Here is a 22,099-nt window from a genome sequence, read left to right as displayed (position 1 = left end):
CTTATCGCTGCCCATATGGGAACATGTCTGCCAGCAAGCACCTCCGTTGTGTGGCAAGGTGAAGATTTCTCTGTTAAAGCATTGCCAAATCGTGAGAAGCACACCTAGCAACACAAGCCAGGCCTCCCTCATCCCTCCTGCTGAACCCAGGCTGAAACCAAAATAAATACATTTTGACTTGCATGGCGTTGACCCAGTGCGTGAAACACAAGTGAGAAGGAGCTGGCACAGCAGCCCAGTGCCTGTTTGTGGCCAGCAAATAAGCAATGATGGCAAATGTAAAGGGCGAGCCAAGTGTGGTGGTGGCTGGAGAGCAGGTTATGGCCCTGAACAGCCATGAGCCAATTTGTTTTTCAACTACTACATGGCAAGAAACGAGATACACAGCTTGGCACAAAAGGACCCAGAAAAATGTGATTTATGCCTCTCTTCTGATAGAGCCATTATAAATATTCATAATATTTGCCTTTTTTTTGGGGGGGGGGGGGGGCGGGGGGGGGAAGGGGAAGGAGAGGAGGTGGGGAAGCAGTTGTTTTGTCATTTAGTTTGGAATAGAAAGCTAACTTCCAGGCGGTTCTCTGCACGGGTGAAATTGGAGTCAGGTTACGGCTCTGCTGCAGAATGTGCTTTTGTTACGGAAAAACTGCTACGCTCTGAAGTTTTCATGAGGGTCACGATGTGGCTGGAGTATAAACTGAAAAGAAATGCCTAAGTAATTGATGGTGGATTTCAGTGAATGAGCTTAAGAAAATGCAACATGGGTTTCAACATCAATGGCAAACCATTGCCATGGCAATGGGTAGCTTTGCCAGAAACAAACAAACAAACAGCCTTCTACTCTTTCAGCAAAAAGTTAGAGAATTTGTGGTTCTCACCTCACTGAAGCTTGTGCTTTTGTGCCACAGGCCATCTCAGAGGGGCAAAGATGGGGTGCTCTGCTCAGACAAGTACTACAAATCCAGAGTCCTTTTCAGTAGTACACTTATAACATTTCCAGAGCAAGAAGTAACCTTTGTACCCATGGGAAAGCAACAACATTTGCTTTATAATGATTTCAGTGCTTTAGTTGCTATAATTCTGTACCATTTTCTAATGAAAGGTGGAAGGGCTCAGTATTAAAGAAGCTTTGTGTCACTAGTTGAAATTGATCCTGCTTCAGGAGAGACTTGCTGATATAGAAGATTTTCTTATAAGTAGAAACCTTGGTCTCACACTTGAATTAATAAAGAGCTTATTTAAAAACAAAACCAAAAAAAAAAAAAAAAGCAACGAACAAACAAACAAACAAACAAACAAAAAAAAACAGAGAGAGAGAAAATGTGAGCTGTGCAAGCTGCCCTTCCTTCTGCAGGCGTGGGCACATGGAGGGGAGAGAGCTAATGCACAAGTGCTGGAGCCATCTCCTAGCAGGAGCCTTTGGAAGTGGCCCTCTGAAAGCTTTCTGCACATTTTTGAGGATCCTAGGCCCCTCTGAGGATGCAGTCCATCTGTCTGCTGTGAATTTTGTGGGTCTAGAGCCTCCTCTCAACTGTGGGGAGACAGATTTCAGCCACAGCCAGGCAAGGAGTCAGTAACATTGGGGTTCTGCCATCCTTGTTTCTTGCTGCTTTGCAGGCTATTTTCTCTGTTTGCCACTTCACACCCATAGGACCTGAAATTCCTGCTGGGCATCTACGTCTGGGTATGTGCTAGGGACTTCCTGGTATCATTTCTGAGGAAGACAGACATGGCCCGTTGTTGGTCTTGTGATTTCATGGCCTGCAGAGCAGGATCAAAGGGTCAGAACTGGGTGGCGACATGGAATCAGAAAAGTAACCAGCAGCAATGAGAGAACTGTCTCAAAGGTATCTGCTGGTGAGGAGACAAAGCCTACGTGAAGAAGTCAACAGAGAGCACGAATGTATCAAACTTTCTGTACCATCTGGCTGACCCTCGTAGACTTTGTGATCTGTGTTATTCAAACAGTGCTGACAGTCTGACAGGGAACGTGTCAAACCTATGTTTGCAAAATTCTTCTAATAGCAATCCAATATCAGATAAAATAAAAACATCCCATCTGGATTTCCAGCTATTTGGCATTCATTAGTTTTGTCTTACCATTCTTTATATAATAACACTTAGGTGCTGCTTTTCTTAAGCTCCCCATGAAATATTTAATATAGTTTACTGTAAAGTCTTCAGGATGAGGGCTGTTTCTTGCAGAGTATTTGTGCTGCACCTAGCACTAATTTAAATTGCAGCCTCCAGGCAGTATTGTAAGTACTCATTGTTTCCATCAAGATTTGTCCCTATCCTGTCACTTTTCAAAGAAAGTCCATTCTTAACTTTGGCTTTAACATAGCCAGTGTTTAAAAAACATTTATTTTTTCATCTAAAATGATCAAACCAGTCTCCAGCAAATAAATTTTGAACCTGAACTTTTAATTAATATTGTCCATTTTGAACAGTGCCTGGTCTGCTTCATTTAACCAGCTCAGAAAATATGTAACAAATAAGAACGTTTTTTCCCCCCCCCCTTTTTTTTTTTTTTTTCCATTTTCTTAGAAATGCAGTTGGGGTCTATTTTGCATGAGAAAATATTTTGTTTAGGAATGACAGTTGTAGGCATTCTCTCATACATTGTAATATTTTCCATGTGTGGCAGCTTGTTTTTCAGTGGTACAACTATGTGCAATAAAGCTAAGGATAAAAATTAATCTAACAGCTTTTGCAGCAATGCTTTTGATGGTTTCCCTTGATTTCATTTTTCAGGGGATACTGCCCTCAGTTCTGCTGCTTGCAATATGCGAAGCATAATTCTCAAAGGTTCCTGAGGTTGTAGGGATCCAGTAAAAGATGACAGATCCCCCCCCCCGCACACACATACTCCACCCCACACCCACTCACCCACCCACCAGCAAAACATAATGCTGTACTATTTTTGGCAACAGGGAAAGGGCCTCCCTGTGAAAACAGAAAGCAGTGTATTTCTCAGTTACATCACTTTGCAATCTAATGCTGTGTTGTGCTCAGTGTTTTTGTGGTGATGCAAGTCTTTCTTTTTTTTTTTTTTCTTCCTTCAGCCGGTTGGATTTTCCCCATCTTACAGCACCTCGCAGGTCTCTTCTCTCAGCAGTACGTTGCCTGAGTGAGTGGAAATACACAGATCAGCTGCAGGTTTCTGTCTACAGAAACAGAGTGAAAGAGAAAGAAAAGGGTTGGGAAAGCAGAGACAAATATTGACCTGGACTTATAGAAAGACATCCAATGGCTGAATAAAGAACCCCTGTTCATGTTTTGGGATATTCTTTCAACTGGCTGGAACGAGAGCGGATCAAAAGAATGGGAAATGCCAGCAGACCCTTTAGAAGAATTGCTTATTTCTTATGCCTTTTATCTGTGCTTTTGCTGACTGAAGGGAAGAAACCAGTGAAGCCAAAATGTCCTGCCTGGTGTACTTGTACCAAAGATAATGCTTTATGTGAAAATGCCAGATCTATTCCTCGCAGCGTTCCGCCTGATGTTATCTCACTGTAAGGGCTGTAAGCATTTGGTTATTTAATTTATGATTTAAAATGAACTAGGATGTGTGGTGTTTTCAGTGCATACCGAAGGATGCTTGCTGCAGGGAGTACCTCCAGCATTCAGAATCATCAGCTAATGTGTTAAAATTGTGCTGCATTCTTGAATCATGATTTTTACATCTCTTTCATCTGTCTGTCTGTCTGTGTCTGTGCACACATACCATTTTATACCTGCTTCTATACTGTAGGAAACCTGTAACATCCATTTTTTTATTTTTTATTTTCAGTACTTGCATAAAAACATTTCTCTGTGATGACCAGATCAGTATTATAACCATGCATATATGAGACTTCATTAATATAAGGTTGTGTTTTTCTTCTTTCCAGATCCTTTGTGAGATCTGCTTTTACTAAAATCCCAGAAGGGAGTTTTTTGCTCACACCATCTCTGCAGCTTCTGTGAGAAATATTTCTATCATATAATTTCTGTTATGAAATGTATATGTATCCATAAATAGTGTAAAGAGGGTCTCAGCATTATTTTTTTGAGAAATAGCAAAAGAAGGTTCATCAGATGACAAAATACAAGACTTTTTACTCATTTGAAAGATAGTGCATGTTTAATTTTTTCGAAGTGCATGTACTTAGTATTTTGCAGGGATATCTGTTGTCAGTGCTACTTTGAATTATTGCATTCTGAAGCTTTCAGAATGTGTGCTATCTTTATAATACTTTAATTAATATCACAGTAGGGATTTGAGCATTGCAACAATTTTTCTTGTTTCTTTTCTGCAGCCCCAGGGCTTGATCCCAATATAAAGGTGCTCATTTGCAACTTGCCTGCAAGCTCAGAACCTCTCAGATCAGGCCCTTCATTTTGGTGGGACAGGTCCTGAAGTCCTTTGCCATGTAAAATTGCCATTGACTTCTGTGGAAGTTTAGTCACTTCAGTGGGAGTTTTGCCTTGCTAGTTTCTGGATTTGACCCTATTTGTTATTTCACGTTCTTTGAAAGTGCATAACAGTAATGAAGATTTTCTTTAAAAAAAAAAAAAATATTAAAAAGCTATTATTTCAAAATCAAATACTGTGATGAGGTATACATAGCAAGAAAGTATTTCTGGATATTCAAAATTGGATGCATTTCTATATAGGATTTTTACAGGTTCACAGACTTTCCTAGAAATGTGGGCATATGATTATATAATTGCTAGCTATGCGAAGGTAGAGGGGGTGTAACCTGAACTGTTTATAGTGGATGTGCCACCAGCCTGAAAAACATCCAGACTGGTCTCAGAAATCTGGCCAGAAGGACTCCCTGATGTGATCAACATCAAAATTAGACGTCTGTCCTGGACTGACTTGCCATGCACTCTGGATGTGGTCAGAAGGGCAGTGTTGGTATATCAGAGCCCTAAGGCTGTCACATTAAACTGCCGGTGCGCTGATAGCTGAAGCCCTGACCCTAGCTGTACTCTGCTACCTCAAGTGGAGCTGATAAGGAGGTGCAGACATACTGTACAATTTTGGATACAGGGTAAATAGGTAAATGCAGTTACTATGGAAACCTAAATGCTTTTCCATTGTGCTTTATTCCTGAGAATATTTTCCCTGGTGGTCACAGATCACAAATGGGACAAATTTCACACATTTCCTGCCATAGGGCTTTCAAAAGGAAGAGAAAAAAGAAATAGCAGTGGTGCAGCTTGTATCTGATGAGCGAGTAGGACATGATAATCATCTCTCCTGGCTACGATGTGCCACCTACACTTAGCAATCCCACTGCCAGGGGAAGCAGGGTTGGGTAGGGTGGAGCAGGACAGACACATTCTGGTTATTTTGAGTCATTATAGTGCCTGGCACAGAAGGCTCCTAGTCTCTGACAATGAGTTTTGGCATTTTGGTCATGGCAATGATCTGCATGGTCTGCCTTATGCTTCACTGAAACACGTCCTCAGCTGCTGTTAATAATGCTGCAACGAAAGCTGCACCCCCAGAAAAAACAGTTTTTGTTCCACTGTGGGCTTTGACAAGTGGTCTGTTAGAACGGTACAAACAATCCAGAGATTACTTACCTCTGCTACCTAGCGTTTCTAAAAATACTGCTGAATACTTTTCCAGACATATTTCTAACATGGTAGCTGAGCTGCTTGCCATCTTTGGAAAGTCAGGCTGCTGATCTAAGGCAAATGAGTCCTTAAATACAGCTTGTAGAAGCAGGACTCTAGCCATGGGGCCAACTCCAGTTTCTAAGTGGGAAATAAAATTTTCCACATTTGGCGGGAGATAGAGTAAGGCAAATAAGAATATGGAAATCTCTGGTTAATTAAAGTAAGTTCTAACTTTGCGTGATTATAGCTATATTGGTAGGTTTAATTTAGCCACAAGCAAGATTTAGCAGCCTATACATACTTTTACATAACACTCTCTAGCATTACATTTTTAAAGTCCAAATGTTACTCGGTATCTCCAGTATGCCAACCACACATTTCTGAGTGAGGAATATGTCTGCCTCTATTATTATTTACTACTGTTTTTACTGTAGTAGTGGCAATGGTCCCTGGAAAAATCATGGTCTTGTTCTGCTGAACACTACACCCAAGTCCCAGGACAGCAGAGCTTTTCTTCTTGAATGGTGCAGATGGTATGTTCTGTGCTCTTCATGTGACACTGAAAATGTTCAGGACCTACAGAGACAGAGTGAAGTGCCAGCAGGAGTGTTCCCTAAATGAGAACATCGCCCTGCTCTGATCTCCAGCACTTGTAGCTGCGTCTATCAGGCAACGTGCTGAGGGTGCCCTTATAACATGGAAGCATGCAGTGAGAAGGGAGGTAATTGTGGCAGTAGGATTCATACCAGTCAGCAGTGCAGTTCCTGCTCAGCAATATGGTCCCTAGCTACAGCGCAGCATCTTCTGCCTCTGTCCTCACCCCACAAATAGCTAGTTAGTGGACCACAGATCGAGCAGATCAGGTTGTTCAGGTCAGAATGGGAGAAAAGATGCTTTGTGCATCAAATACGTGATACAGCCACTGGGGGAAGGTACGAGATGGGAGGTAAATGAGCTCACCAAGTGCAAGACCTGTGCTATAAACCTGGCGATCTCTAAAACAGCCATGCTACTTAAAGAGATACTACCCTATTCTTGTAAAATACAAGGAGGGTAGAGTGCAGAAAAATAAAAATTATCCAGAGAAATCACATCAGAAAATAAAGATAATTTGCAGACAGTGGGTTTACCAAATTGGTCAACTGGCTCAGAGATTTTATAACAATACTTATTTTCTCTAGGAGAAATATTATTGTATCTTTAAAAAGGGAAGAATTTCCTGATTATGTATATTTTTTGTAATTATATAGAGACAAATTCAAAGTGGAAAAAACACAGTCTGCAATAGTCAAACGAGAAAAATAAACCAACTGGAATTTATTCTTAATCTAAACTTCAAAGGAAGAGATTAACTCATTAAGTGTATTAATTCATACTTGGAAATCTTAAATTCCTGAATTCCTAAGGATGTCATAGTATAGGTCTATTTATCCATCATGTCCAAGTGAATAAAATATAGGTGTGCATCTGGTGTTCCACTGTGGAAAAGTAAAGTTTATCCTACTTGACAGTGCCTCACCATATTAAGGTGTGGCAGTCCTGAGATGAGTTAAAATGGATGAATGCAAACATGGCTGAATATCATAAATAAAGCTGGAAAAATCAATCCTAGTCCACTTCTAATGGCTACAGAATTACATAAAATTAAATGTGTTGCCAGTATTTTTACTGCTAGATGGATGAAAAATATGTGCACCTACTAAAAGCTGTCTACAGCAGGTATAATGCAGTCTTAAAAAGTATTTCTGTTTTGAACATTGACTGAATTAAAGTAACCTTAAGAAATTCAGAAAACTCTCAGTACCCTCAAGTCAAACATGCTCACAAGTTTAACTCCTAAGTTAAGGGTTTTTCCTACCTGTCAGGTGTGTAAATTCAACCTGATGTCTGGCTTAACAAGCTTTCCCCATGTTGTCATCAAAAGTAAGTGTTCTTCAACACTATTTAGACGTCTCTAGTACTTGAGCAATTAATTGTCATCCGAGTATGTCCTCAGTGGCTCTTGTACAATGCCATTGTTCTATTGGCAATGATAAACCCACTCTTACATCCTACAGAAGTCAATGGAATTTTATGAGATGGCGCCAGTATGCAAAGCAGTGAGTTGCTGGGGCCTTCCACTGCACCAGACAATGGCGCAACGTGTCAGCAGCGTGTTTTAGTCTGATGATCCTGTAGTGCTTTGCATAGGCAAAACCACAAAAACTGTCAGTTGAAGCTTGGCATGGTATGGATTGCTGAACCATTTTCTAAAGGTGCTAGTAACCTAACAGTCTTTTGTTTTGCATTTCTTTACACAGGTTGTTTACCTCCAACACTTTTGATGTTATTAGTGATGATGCTTTTATGGGCCTTCCTCATCTAGAATATTTGTGAGTGAACAAAATAATATTTCCTGGCATTATTGATGAGAGTGGGTGGGCTTCCAAGTTCCAGGCACTGCTTTGACCAGAATGACTTTACGACCCATTACAGGTTCATAGAGAACAACAGCATTAAGTCAATTTCAAGAAATACTTTCAGAGGACTGAAATCTTTAATTCACCTGTAAGTAAAGTGGTTGGATATATTTATACTTAGTATATTTAACATAGTAACTGAAGCACTGTGTTGTTTAATTTAGCATTTTGATATATATCTATATTTATTTGTTTAAGCGATATTAATATTCATTTAATTAGAATGCTAATCGTTAGGTTTCACCAAAGACTTCCAAACTGTGGTTGTGTATTAAGCTGGGACCCAAACAGCCTCGAGGCCGTGCATATACGGCAGTAGCTCCCTGGCTTGCCCTGCTCAGGGCTCTGGGGATTTCCAGCTGAGCAAGGAGGTGCAGGGAGGGCAGGGTGGGTCAGACACCTGGGCACTGGAGAGATGAGATAGGAGAGCGAGGCCAAGTTTGGGACTTTGAGAGGAGAGCAGTGATCAGCACTGAGGTGCCATGGGGGTGAGATGCACAGGGGAATAGGCATGTCTCTTCTCATGCACCACAGTCTGGCCTGGATCCTTGGCAATATCACGGCCATCCAGTTCTTCCTCTGAGCTGTTCAGCCCTCATACTTCAGCAGAAACTGCTTCAAACCCTGTACTGCACCTCCTGAAGCCAGAGCAGCCCACGATGGGCTGTCACGTCCTGAGCACCAACACCAGGGCCTACCTTTCGGCAGTGCTGCCGTGCTCACACCCACAGAGGTATTGCTCACACTGTGCTCAGCAGGTGAAGCGCACGCTGACAACAAATACCTGTAACATTTAACTGCAAACACGAGGGTAGCAGCCTCATGATCTCATCCAGCAAGACAGCCTTCAAACAGGCTTTTGTCTCTTGTCTGGCAATGAGTTTATGATTTAGCAATAGTATTATTTCAGCAAATACAATACATACTGCAAGAAAACTAAAAATACAAAAATACTGTAAGAGAAGGAGGGTAAAATATCCAGGGTGTGCCTGACATGGATTTATACCCGGCTCTGAGCATTTGCATTCTGCAGCATATATCTTAGGGTGTCTGTCACAGGCAGTGGAGTAGATTCTGACCTCTTGGCCCTAACATAATAACCTCAAGGCGGGTTTTGAAAGAGGATCATTTAACTTTTTCTTTTATATATTTAGACACAGGAGAAATCAAAGGCTCAAATTTAAATAGTTAATGCATAAATATAATAGTTTAATTGCAATTCATCAAAGCCTTCACCACATAGTAAATGTACCATAAAACCTTTCCTTTTTGATCAGAGTAGACGAGACTCACAGCTGGCTCAAACTGAGCCTACTGTGACTGCTATTGTGTAAAGTTACTTATAGGATGGCTTTAGGTCTGAGGAAGGGAAAAGAAGGAAGACAAGGAAAAAGATATATAAACAGTCTGTGCACATCCTATAAAAATCCATGTTATTGGTACAGGTATAATTGTGTTAAAAAAGGCAAATATTAGGATAAGGCTGGTAACTGGGACTCTATCTTCAAAATATTTATGCACATGAATAGCTTTATATTCACAAATGGTTCCAGTACATTATTTATTATACTCATTTATTTATTTAGTAGCTGTTACTGCCAGTGAGCAAATTGCTTTTCTAACACAGAGGAAGGCAGTTTGAGGAAGGCAGTTTCTTCACCACAGAGCATGCAGTCCAAGAGCAACATCTTGTCTTGACTGTTATGTTGGTTTCCGGGGATGCTTCAACAGTTTCATAAAAGAAAACATATGCAAAAGATAGAGCCACATTTGAGGAGCCATTGTGGTTTGCATGTGGTCGTATGCACATTTTTGGGACATAGATTTGTGCAGCATGCTGCTATTGCACATGGAGAGCTATTCATCAAGACAATGAGAATTTTTCAGAGAATAATTGCAAAGGCAGGTCCATTAAAAACAGAATGTGAATAGTTTAATCTGTTTGCGGAACTACTCCCCACCCTTTGGGGGAAATTGTACTTACATATTAAGAATAATCATTTGGCATCCTGAGGCATTTCTCATTTAAGAAACAGAAGGGTACTTGAGATACATAAAATATAGTAAAAAGAATCACAGTAAACAACCATAGAAATGAGTTCCATTGAGATAGAGGAGAATATCAACTTTGCTCTATTTATTCTGTTCACTTCCTTTTCGCAATAAAGCTTTTGCAATACAGAAAGCTATCCAAACATTTGTATTTTTATTATGCAATTAACTTTGATAATTACAGTGTGTCCTTATTGTAAAATAGAGCGATCTAGTATTTGTTATGCAACACAATTCATTTTCTGCCTAGGGTAGACTGAGGAAAAGAAAAATTAACATGATTGCATTTTTCAACTAATTTACTAATTTAATGTCAAAACCTTACAGTTAGGACTGGGAAATAATTTCTATGCACAGTGTATCATTTCAATTGCATTTCTTGCAGAACTGCAAGTATCTGTCTATAAGCATAACTGCATGTTTGACTCAACCCTTACTGTCTTACCATAAAGCAAATGCCATGTACAGTACCATCTAGGCAAGTCAGTGTCTTCTAACATACAAGTATGCTTTTTAACAGTTGAATATAAAATGCAAACTTTTCATCCAAAAATTGGTGAATGCATAAACCTTGCACAAATTTTTCTTTTAGTCATATTCCCGTGGCAGTGGTGAGCCACTGGTATTTCCAAGGGCATTGTCCCTTTAGCTTGATGTAATTGAGGTCATAAAGAATATATAGGACATTAAACCTGCCTTTTCTTCTAAGTCTGCTTAGTTTTGTCCATAAGAGTTACCTGACTTTGAAATAATTGCTGGAGTGTAAAATTGAGCATAAGCGAAGCATATGATCCATACACCACACAGTGTTGCAACCAGATATACTTTGAAAGCTGCAAAGCCAGAAGGGACTAATGGCATCCCCTATTTACTATACCTGATAAGGCAGAGAATGCTCTCTTTTAAATGAGGCAGTAAACCTAGTAGGTCTGGGCCTGTTTTTCAGTTTAAGTATATGCCTTAGTGGCTTTGCTTGGTGGGAGAAATTGTAGTCAGTAATTTTTGTGTTTAAAAGTAAAAACAGAAGAGGTTCTATGACTTACTAGCTACAGATTCTAACTGGGATGTTAAATTAGAATGCTTTCTTTCCGTTTTCTTTTCTTCTCATAAGAGATAAATAATTTTGTTAATCAAAAAAGACATCAGCTATACCCTATAACATTATTATTTTCCTGGCATGTCCTCAGGGACAACTAGGAGAACCCAGACCTTTGGTGGACTTACAGAGATGTTTGCAACAGAAGTGTAACATTCCTTGTTTAAAGGCTGCTCCCATTTCCTCCCGACCTTACTAGCTAGAATACTCAGTGCATTTAGGGTGTGTTTTCTCAACATTAAAAATTGGGAATTAACACAACTTTTTTTTTTTTTTTTTCTTTTTTCTGGTCTCACACACACACACACTCACACAAAGATATTCCAGGAAATAAATTCATACCAGTCAGCAATTTCTTGTCTATTATTGCATATTTCCAAAAACTATGAGCTAAGCCTAAGTCCAATACAATGACACCTGGTATTAAGATTTTGTTTCCAGAAGGGAGACAAGAAAGTGGGAGATTGCAGTAATATGAACACTATGTATTGGTATCTCCTAAGGAAAACATTAGTAGGTCCAATCATAACTAATTGTTTTAAAATAATGGTGTTGGCAAAACACCAGAGGTGATTGCACTTTTTACCCTGCTAAGTGAGGTATTGTGAATGCTGGAAGACTGCTGAAGAGTCAGAAAGCAGAAGGAGGCAGGGTGTTTTAGTGGAAGAAATAGTCACAAAGTAAATGAGCTGTTCTTCAGAGCAGTCTTGGAGAATTAAGTGCTGGAAAATGCTAGAGTTCTTTACCTTAAGAAAACAAAACAAAACAAAAACAAGAACAACACAGTATTACACCTTGCAAAAATGTGTAATTTCATGAGTTAGCACTGATACTGAAGTATCTTCTTTTACAGGAGTCTCGCAAATAATAATCTCCAATCGCTTCCAAAAGACATATTCAAAGGCTTGGATTCTTTAACAAATGTGTAAGAAAGCATTTAATTAATCTATTAATTATACTAAAAATATAAAGAGCTGTTTTTATAGGACGTTCTGAGTAACCATTCAAACCAATACGTACTGGTAATCCTAGTAATGGGATCTTATTACTGGGTAGAAACTACCCAGTATGGGTAGGCTTGTTTTTTGGCTTCTGTTGTTGATCAGTTGTTTTAGTTTGGGATATTCAATAATTACAAAGATAAGTGATATTGTTAGTAGTTATGTAAGATATCTGCATGTTCAATAAGACTTAGTGAATAAGAAGGAAATGTCCTAAGGGATGCATGAGAGAGCATGATATGAGAGGAGGGTGTAAGATACTTATTGGATGTAATATTTCTATGTTTAAATAAGTTATGGGAAGGCAATTTGTTATCAAAAAAGCATAAGTGTCTCAGTAAGTACCATATCCCATACCAAATCTAACCACAACCAAAACAAAACATAAATTTATTTAAATATACAACTTAGTTACCAATAAAATTACAAAATATAGATAAACAGATAAAGCCTATAGTTGCTTCACTGAAACATGTTCTCTTTGCAACATACCAAATTCTGTTTCACCGGATTTGGGATGAGTGCAGAACACCCTCTCCCTGCTCCTGGTATGAACAAGGTAGGCTGAATTCATAGCATAGGGTGGCAGTAGCAGGTTGTGGAGGTGTTCAGTGTATCCTGTAGCATTACTTGGCACGACTGGTCATGGCCAGCTGGTTACACAGTCTGGTCCTGGGGCTTGCCCATTCCTGTACATACTTTCAGAAATCTGACCAAAGACAGCTGTAAAAGACTTGAACAGAACTCCTTTGCTTGCGTCTCCTAAACCTCTAAATGAGTACATCTAAAGGACATAGCAAATACTCACTGGTTGAAATCAGGATAATTTAATTTCTGTTTTATCTAGAATGTTTGTATTGAGAAAGGGTAATCCAAAACAACCAAAACAAAGAACCTCCCCAGACATGGGGCAATCAGTTTGGTAGGCCTTTGTGTACATTCAAACTTCAGGAAATCAACAAAAACTTCCTACTGATTATCAATAAAATTAAATCTGTGTATGTTCTAGTATGTATATTTAACTATGGGACAGGACAAATTAATCCAGGAAGGCATCAACTGAGAATAAGCAAGATCGCACATGTTTAACAAAAGAACAGTTTGTTGTTGTCGTGCGAGGAGGAAAACAGCAACTGACTACTTATCTTCAATGCATGATTTATTTGTTGTAGAGATCTTAGAGGCAATGCATTTAATTGTGACTGCAAACTGAAGTGGTTAGTGGAGTGGCTGGGCAGCACCAATGCAACTGTGGAAGACATTTACTGTGAAAGCCCACCAGAATATAAGAAGCGCAAAATCAATAGCCTCTCACCGAAAGAATTTGATTGTATTATTACAGGTAATGTGTTTCAAATTATTAAAACATGTTAAAATAAAGTCAAAGCTATGTATTTTTTATTCTAGGGTCCATTATGCAAGAAGTCTACATGCCAGCTGGAACTTTCAGTAAAACCAATATGAATTTTGTGCAGGTACAAGTTTGGCACAGGAAGCACTTGGGAGTGGGATCTTATCTTGCAGCTTCTACTTGGACTTCAGGATGCTATACAAGGATTTGAAGAACTGGGACACAAAATAGCACCTCTTTTAGTTGAGAAATATTGGAAAACAGATTGCAGTGTTCCTTTTTTCAACAGGAAAATTGGACTAGTAATTAAATACTGTAATTTGTAATAAAGTATGTTAAGAAGATGTTCTTTCAGTATGGTATGGGAAGTATCTCTGTAATTATCATATGTTGTGTGCACTTTTGCAGAATTTGAAGTTTATCAGTCCCTGCCATACCAATCTCTGTCAGTAGATACTTTCTCATACATGAATGATGAACATGTGGTTATTGCTCAGCCCTTCACTGGAAAATGCATCTTTCTCGAATGGGACCATGTAGAAGTGATGTTCAGGAATTATGACAACATAACAGGTATAAACACTGCTCAAACAACATTACAACAGGTGATCCAATAAGTGGTGCTAACCTTGTCTTTTACTTTTCTTTTTATAGGTACTTCAACTGTTGTGTGTAAACCCATAGTTATTGAGAGTCAGCTATATGTCATTGTCGCACAGCTGTTTGGAGGCTCCCACATATATAAAAGAGATATTTTTGCTAATAAGTTTATAAAAATTCAAGATATTGAAATCCTTAAAATACGAAAACCCAATGACATTGAAACGTTCAGGATTGCTGAAGACTGGTATTTTGTCGTTGCAGACAGTTCAAAAGCTGGTTTCACCACTGTTTACAAATGGAATGGGAATGGATTTTATTCCCATCAGTCTCTGCATGCCTGGTACAGAGATACTGATGTGGAGTATCTTGAAATATCCGGCAAACCGCATTTAATTCTGTCAAGTAGTTCCCAAAGACCTGTAATATATCAATGGAACAAAGGAACAAATGAATTTGTTAAGCGTTTTGATATCCAAGACATGGAAGATGCATATGCAGTGAAACATTTCAAGGTGAAAGAGGATGTATACATTTGTTTAACAAGATTTATTGGGGACTCTAAAGTAATGAAATGGGGTGGTTCAGCATTTCTGGATTTACAAAGGATGCCATCCCGAGGGTCAATGGTATTCCAACCACTTCAGATAAGTAATTATCAATATGCCATTCTTGGAAGTGATTATTCTTTCACTCAAGTCTATTATTGGGATGCTGAGAAAGCAAAATTTGTGAAGTTTCAAGAATTAAACATACAGGCACCAAGATCTTTCATACATGTCTCCATCGATAAACGAGATTTTCTCTTTGCTTCAAGTTTTAAGGGAACTACATTGATTTATAAACATGTCATAGTTGACTTAAGCGCATGACACTCATAATTCTGAGATTACATCAGACTTTCTACCATACGTGGACAAAATGAACTAAATGCATGATGACGCTCTTATCTTACTTCCAAATGAATGCCTTTAAAAGTTGAGATTGCTAGAACAAAGTATTACTAGTATCTTCATCTTTAATTGTCAAGTCTAGTGGTGTTGGAAGTTGCATTTTTTAACAAAAAGAAATTAAATTAACTGTTCTTTGCATCCACAGTATGTAAATATGTCTGCAACTGCATCTGTTGCTATAAAGAATATTAAGATGTACTTTTCCATTTATTTATTCACCTGTTTGAAACAACTGCCAAATAAAATGTTTACATTTTGTGTCTTTCACATTCCAAATATTATTTGCAGGTTATAGTTTTATTTGTGTATATGTTATACACATATAAAATAAACCCAAGAAAGTATGTTGCCCAATGCTGAGTTGTACTGCATTGAAGATGCACAGTATGATCAGGTGGGTTTTACATATACAAGAAGTTCTTGATGAAAATGCAATATAGAATCACAGCCCTATAAATGGTAACCTGAACACATCTTTGCGTTTAGATGAAGATTCACTCATTCAAACTGGACTCCATCCAGAAAAAATTGTTCAATTATATAGACCCAGTTGTAGGATGGGGCTTTGTACTGTGTGTAGTTGAAAGTATCTAACTGTTGAAAAAAAAATGACAGAGAAATCATCAGCATGAAAGCTGATGTGAAGGTCTTTCTTCCTCCGCCTCATGTTGAAGCAGCACAGAATGAATCTCAGGTATGACACTTGGGCTGTCGTGCTGAAAGCTAGAAGCACAGATTATTTTGCAGCTAACATCATTTCTGTATCTGAGCTGTCACTTATCACTTGTGTGATTTCTGTGTATCACTGTCAAATCTTTCCACTCTAATTGCAATTATTTAACATTCAGTGAACTTCTCCATTATTCTGAGTAAGGGTAGTGAAAGTGAAATAGTTTTTTCCAATATCCTTCAATGAAATTTGGTAACAGATACTCCTGAAATAACAGGAATTTTGAATGTGGCAAAACAAATTCAGTTGGTGTAACATCTGAAGCTCCAAGGAAGTTACCTATGTCTGTTAAATTACACTCAGGAAGACTGTGCAAATTGATCTTGAAGTTATCAAGCCTTGTGCTTCACTGCTGTCTTTAAGATATACACATAAACACTATGTATGTTTATATACATTTCTAATATTTCTCACACTGATTGGTAAATAAGATTTACATGACGCATGTCAGCTAATGACACAAGCTGATTCTGCAAGCTTGCAGGCTCCCTTTACTCATAGAGATCCCAAAATGGCAGAGCAGTTTCAGGCTTGGTCGCTTTTCTTTTGCTTATGGTGCTGCTAAGAGCATCTGTTAGAACAGCAGACAAAAAATCATTAAGAAAAAATGCATATAACATATACTTAAAGAAGCCAACCCTGAGCAGAGTGCTTCTATAATAAAGAATAGCGATTTTTTTACATTAAATATTATAAAAAAAAAAAATATCCTGTGTGAACAATGCTACTCTGTTATTTTTTCTGATGCCTTTTTATCCACAGCTTACTATGCTTTCATCAGTATTTGTCTTAAAAATACTTACTGCATATATACTTATAGTGTGACTAGAAAGATTTTAAAGATGTTGCCCAGTTGAAAGCACCTCCATTTTATTACCAAGTTATATTTCCAAAAACCATCCTGATAAATCATCACTCACTTGACAAGCTTCCTTCACAAGTTCTTAGCTTTTATATGAGCATGATTTCCAACCCCAGATGAATCTAAATAACTTTGTATTATTTTGGAATGTTGGCTGCACAATGGTGATTGCCGGCTTATTTTGTTCATCTTACATTGTCTCTTCTTCAATCCACCTTGCATGGCAAAGGAATGATCTACAATCTAACAGTAAATCATGAAGTGTTTTCTACTTCATTTTGTTCTATGTTTTGGTCTTTTACTCAAGATCCTATTGAATTATGTGCACTGATTTTGATCTGATTTCTCCCATTATACTTGCCTACATGCACCCTCTATCAAATTATATAAATAATGGCTATGTATCTGTCTCATTATGGACATATTTTGGACATCTGGCTGAATTTAAGTGGAGTTAGATAACCTTGCTAATCTGCCACCAACATCTATTTACAAACTGTGTAGTATCTTTTGAACCCTATACTGCAATATATTGCTTCACAATTTTACCTTGAGAAGGTTATGTTTCATGGCACTATAGAGACAACAAGCTATATGCCCTATGCTACAGTAGTGCTATAATTTTTTTTCATGACTTAACCTTTTCTAAAATAACATGATGGATTTATGGGAATTCAGTTACTCCTGAACTTGAGAGTTGAAAAGCATGAAAGAATATGAGCCACTAGAATTTTACATTCCTGATATGAATGAAACTAGCTACAGTACAGTATAGGATGATACAGGATTTATCTGCTGAAGTATTCAACGGAATTATTAGTTTGGTTGTTCCTTCACAAAATTTTACCTGTGGTCAAGCACTAATAATTCGGGACATTTTTGATGCTTATGTCATTTTTGGAAAGTCAACAAATCACTATAAAATGCTAAATCTAAATCTCTTTTCTTCTGAAAATCATGCTCTACAGGCAACTGATGTCAGGCATAGATTCAAAGGGACTACAGCTGCTTTGTTGTTGTGCATGTAGAGCATTTATTGTACCCCATAAGGAATTGGGGTATTTTTAGAACAGTGCTCATGATAGTTAATCCTTAATGTAGAAGAGCATAAAGGCTCATTAGGAGGCTCTCCATGGTGTCTCTTCCTAACTTCAGAGACTGATCATTTTAACAACTCTGAGTATAAGGCCATATCCCACCCTGGCTCTGTGTTCAGAATTCCTCCTGAGGTCATTGAAAGCCCCAGGCAAAAACCTAAAATAGGGTCTTTTACTATATATATGTTTACACTTTTTTAAAAAACATTGTTTAAAAAAAGAATCCCTTTCTTACAGCCCAGGGTATGTTACTGTGGCTGCCTGGTTGTCTTCTGTGGTTGTAATGGATTTTCTAACCTCCCTAATCATTTTGTTTATGACTGACAGAATATGTAAAGTACTAAAAGTACTACAGAAGACAATATTGAAGTTTATTAATGGATGCTGCTGATCCTTAATACAGCTAAGTCATGTTAATGTCTAAGACAGAAACAACCGTTAATGGAATTGTATTGTATTCCTACAACTACTATTATATTTTGAAAGGAGCACAAATATAAAAGACTATACAATTCTCTGCTCTGAAAGTGATATATAAAATACATTCAGAATATCTGATACTACACTATGTGTAGCTTTTTTTTTTTTCTTTGTCTGCTTTAATGTCTACAACTTGCAGGTCACTATTTCTACTTATATTCCATCTAAAAATATTCTAAAATTAGGGATAAATTGTAGATTTTGGTGAACTATGTTTGGAGCTGCATTTTAACTTTTAAGTATAACTTCTCCTAATTATCTTTTTGTTTGTTTGTTTGTTTGTTTTTTTATTTTATTTGAAGGGGTGATAACAGCCATACAAAGCCATACATACATACACTTGAGGATGGGAAACAACTACTAGGAAATTAATAATATGTGTGATGTGCTTTGATTTGTTCTAGTGAAAAGCTAAATGTCTAACAGCTGTATTTATGTATATAATCATTATAATATATTGTGTTAGTATTCAATGCAAAATAAAGAATATTTAAACCATGGAAGTAACAAACAGTCCTTAGACTGTTGATAAACATTCCTGATAATGGCACAATGAAAAATCAGAGAAGCTAGCATGCCCCAGATGTTAAAACTAGGTAGAGAACATAAAATCTGCAGCAAGTGTCAAAAGCCCTGTATTCTTCAGTTTCAAGGAAATACTTTCCTTACCACTGAGCACATAATGCTTTCTCTCTCAGTGGGGAGGGAACCACTGAGACCGTCACCTAGTTCTTGTGCAAAAGACTTAATGCAAGGCATACATGATCTCCATCTGTGGCACAATCTTTTCCTTTGACACCTCTTTGTCACACTCACAGCAATCCCAACAGTGGTGACACAAATGGAGTGGTGAGCATGCTACAGCCCAACAAAAAGGCCAGGGTAGAAATTAAGCCAGGCTGAGCAGAATGAAAATCCAAACCCTTCCACCACATAGCATGCTTTCTCTCTGTTTTGTTAATACATATTGCAAACATTTGCAGCTACCTTCACACGACTACAAGCCTTTTCCTCCCACATCTGCCAGTCTGTAGACCTGAACGTGACAATGCAGCTGTGATTTTGACTCCTATTGATCAGAACAGCTAAACGGGCTTTTGTGGTCAGGAGCTAACCTATAAATGGTGAGGTCTTGGGGAGTTCAGTTTCTGAAGGCTGAGCTGTGGTGCCTGACTTACTGCTAATGGGCAGGTTTTCATCATTACATTTTACTCTGATTTCTGATGGCGGGTGTTACAGGCATGGCACTGTTTATAGTTCACTTAAACAAAGTGTTCGGAGGCCAACCTATTCCACAGGAATTTGCCCAATACAAAGACCACTGTGTGCCATACAGAAGCAGTTTTGTATTTGTGCTCTGAGAGTTTGAATTTCTCCAATTAGTCATGCTGGTGTAATACTTCTGTCTTCGAATTTGTTACAGCAGAGAGTAATTTGCCTCAAATATGCATATTTCTATTAACATAATTGTTTATTTATTCACCAAATAAGTTGAAGTGGGTGATGGTTATAATTATGTTACTGTCCCAATCTCCCATTCATGAAATCAATTTTTGAATTCTCAAAAGTTGTTTTAAACTCAGCATTATTTGATGTCTCCTACTGAATTATTTCAATTGAAAAAGGACTTTCTGACCCAATCGCACTTCCTGTTTGAAATTCTGGATAGCGACAGCAGTCTGTTAGTGAGTTGTCAACCTGCCCAGATGGTGAATATCCAAGAACGCTGAAAGAGCTGAAGAATAAACAGGCTGGTCTACTAAGAATACACAGTCCCTCATTAAAAGCCATTTATGTGCAAAAGAACTGGAAGTAACAAATATCGTGCCTATTTTTATAAAAAGTTCATGGGACGATCAGCGGAGTTTCAGACCAGAAAGATCCACATTTTTATTCAGTCAAATATCAGAAACAATAATTGAAAATTGAAGAATAATAATTCAGGAGAAAGCAGATAACAGAACAAGTGTGACAGACTGACTCCTGAAGTTCAGGGTCCATAAATGAAAAATAATATACATAGAAAAGAAATGCTTGCAACCTTTAACAGTAAAGAAAATCAACTTGACATCATTGTGAACAACTCAACAAGAAACTGATCTCAATATATATACAACTATAGGAAAAAGCACATGATGCTAAAACACGTACAGAACAGTCAGGAGAATATAACACTGCATGTTACGGCAAAGCAGTGCTGTTGCCTCATCTGAGGTCCTTCATGTAGTACTAATTCACTCCTCTTGAAAACGCACTGTGGAACTATTAGGGACTCAGAGAAGTGTGGTAGATATCATTGAAGGTATGGAACAGGATGATGCTTGATTTTGTCAAATCCCGTGCCATAAAGAAAATACTTTCCCCCCAAAAATTAATAAATGTGGTATTCACTGCAATTGGCCATTATTGAGAACAAAAACATGACATTCAGAAAGCAAAGTCAATAAGTTACATGGACAAGGTATATAAACATTTTAACTCTCATTTTAGTAGTTAAAATCATTTCTAATTATTAGGGAAGATGAGGTCCTTTACACTCTGTCAGAAGCATAGATATTTGGGACAAAATGATAGCCAAGAACTGGATTATGAATTTGTTTCAGTGTGGCATTTCCTATTTTCAGTCCTTGATACAACACATGGCCTAGAAATTAGTTCAACTTTGGTGAGAACTGCAAAACAATATATATAAGATGTACGCATGAATGTCAGGAGCATTTAAAATACTGAGAACACAAACACGGGGAAAATCTGGGAGATACCAGAAACATATGTTTAGAGAATGGCAACAATTAGAAAATTTTGGCAAACTGTTTGCAAGTGCTTAAAAATGTAATTGCACAACTTTGGCTGGGTTGAGCTATGTAAGTCCTGACAGACATGAGCTCCCTTGGGAAGAACAGAACTCTGTCTTCTTATAATTTTAGCAGAGTTGAACATTAGAACTATAGAAATATCATAAGCAAAGTATTTTATAGTTGAGCAGGTAATAGCTTTGTCCTGTGAGGGAATAATTTCTAGAATATGAGAAAAGATCACCAATTTTAGATAAGACAAAAGAACGAACAAATGAACACTAGGAACTTTCCAAACAATTGTGACATTTGAAAGCCCTATCCTGCTCCTTCTTCTCCTCCATATACAATAATACAATGATACTCCCCATTCAGCAAAAACACAGTAAATGTGTTGCTCTGGAGTGCAAAAGAAAGGAAGAAAATGAACGAAGTTGGAACAGAAACAGTTTGTGGTCAGGAAATCTGCTTAGTTTTGGAAACCTTAATTGGACCTGTGAATGCCTAAATTTCCTGATGTGTAGAAAACTACTGAAAAGAGAACATCCTTTTAATGCATTTAAAGACTACCTAGTTTATAAACTGCAAACACCACTAAAAAATCCACTGCTTTTAAATAATCCATATGCAATGGCATGAGTCCAGTCTTAAACCCTATCTTCAATTTGTCCTTAGCATTATTTAAGATAACAGTAACTCCTTCCAATGAAACTCCCTTCAGGGCTGGAACTAAGAAAAATATCTGGTACAGCAGCAGCTAGGGAAGCTCTGCCTTTCTATGCAGGGATCTGGAATACATCAAACCGTAGCAGCAGTACGATAATCATGTTGTATTAGCTTGAACCAAATAGGAAATGAATGTTTGTTCCAGAATTACAACTTATTTCAGAATTTCTGTAAAGTTATTTTGAGAGCAGTGACACTACCAAAAGATCTAGGAATAATAAAAAAGGAAGCTAATTTCAATTGCTTCTCAGAAAATCCTGCTGTTGGGGTGGTTGTGCATGTTG

At 37.9% G+C, this 22,099-nt stretch overlaps 1 protein-coding gene across 7 annotated transcripts in view; it reads left to right on the top strand.

Annotated features, from left to right (window-relative positions):
- The window catches only part of LGI1 (leucine rich glioma inactivated 1), a 30,908-nt gene extending 15,516 nt beyond the window's left edge, over positions 1-15,392 (top strand). The window contains exons 2-9 of one of the 7 annotated variants that reach the window (XM_027460398.3): positions 3,063-3,512; positions 3,891-3,962; positions 7,914-7,985; positions 8,089-8,160; positions 12,074-12,145; positions 13,394-13,563; positions 13,981-14,145; positions 14,227-15,392. In XM_027460398.3, the coding sequence (XP_027316199.1) occupies positions 3,322-3,512; positions 3,891-3,962; positions 7,914-7,985; positions 8,089-8,160; positions 12,074-12,145; positions 13,394-13,563; positions 13,981-14,145; positions 14,227-15,044 (1,632 nt within the window). In that variant the 5' untranslated portion in view covers positions 3,063-3,321 and the 3' untranslated portion in view covers positions 15,045-15,392. Of the gene's footprint in view, positions 1-2,892; positions 3,522-3,890; positions 3,963-7,913; positions 7,986-8,088; positions 8,161-12,073; positions 12,146-13,393; positions 13,564-13,980; positions 14,146-14,226 lie in introns of those variants that run through there. The other 6 variants (XM_027460399.3, XM_013093957.5, XM_038181569.2 and 3 more) reach the window with 6 other exon arrangements.
- Positions 15,393-22,099: the final 6,707 nt, after the last annotated feature.

This window comes from Anas platyrhynchos, chromosome 6 (genome assembly GCF_047663525.1).
Source record: "Anas platyrhynchos isolate ZD024472 breed Pekin duck chromosome 6, IASCAAS_PekinDuck_T2T, whole genome shotgun sequence".
NCBI lineage: Eukaryota > Metazoa > Chordata > Aves > Anseriformes > Anatidae > Anas > Anas platyrhynchos.
Note: the sequence above shows the minus strand (reverse complement) of the source record. Positions and strands in the feature narration are given on the sequence as shown.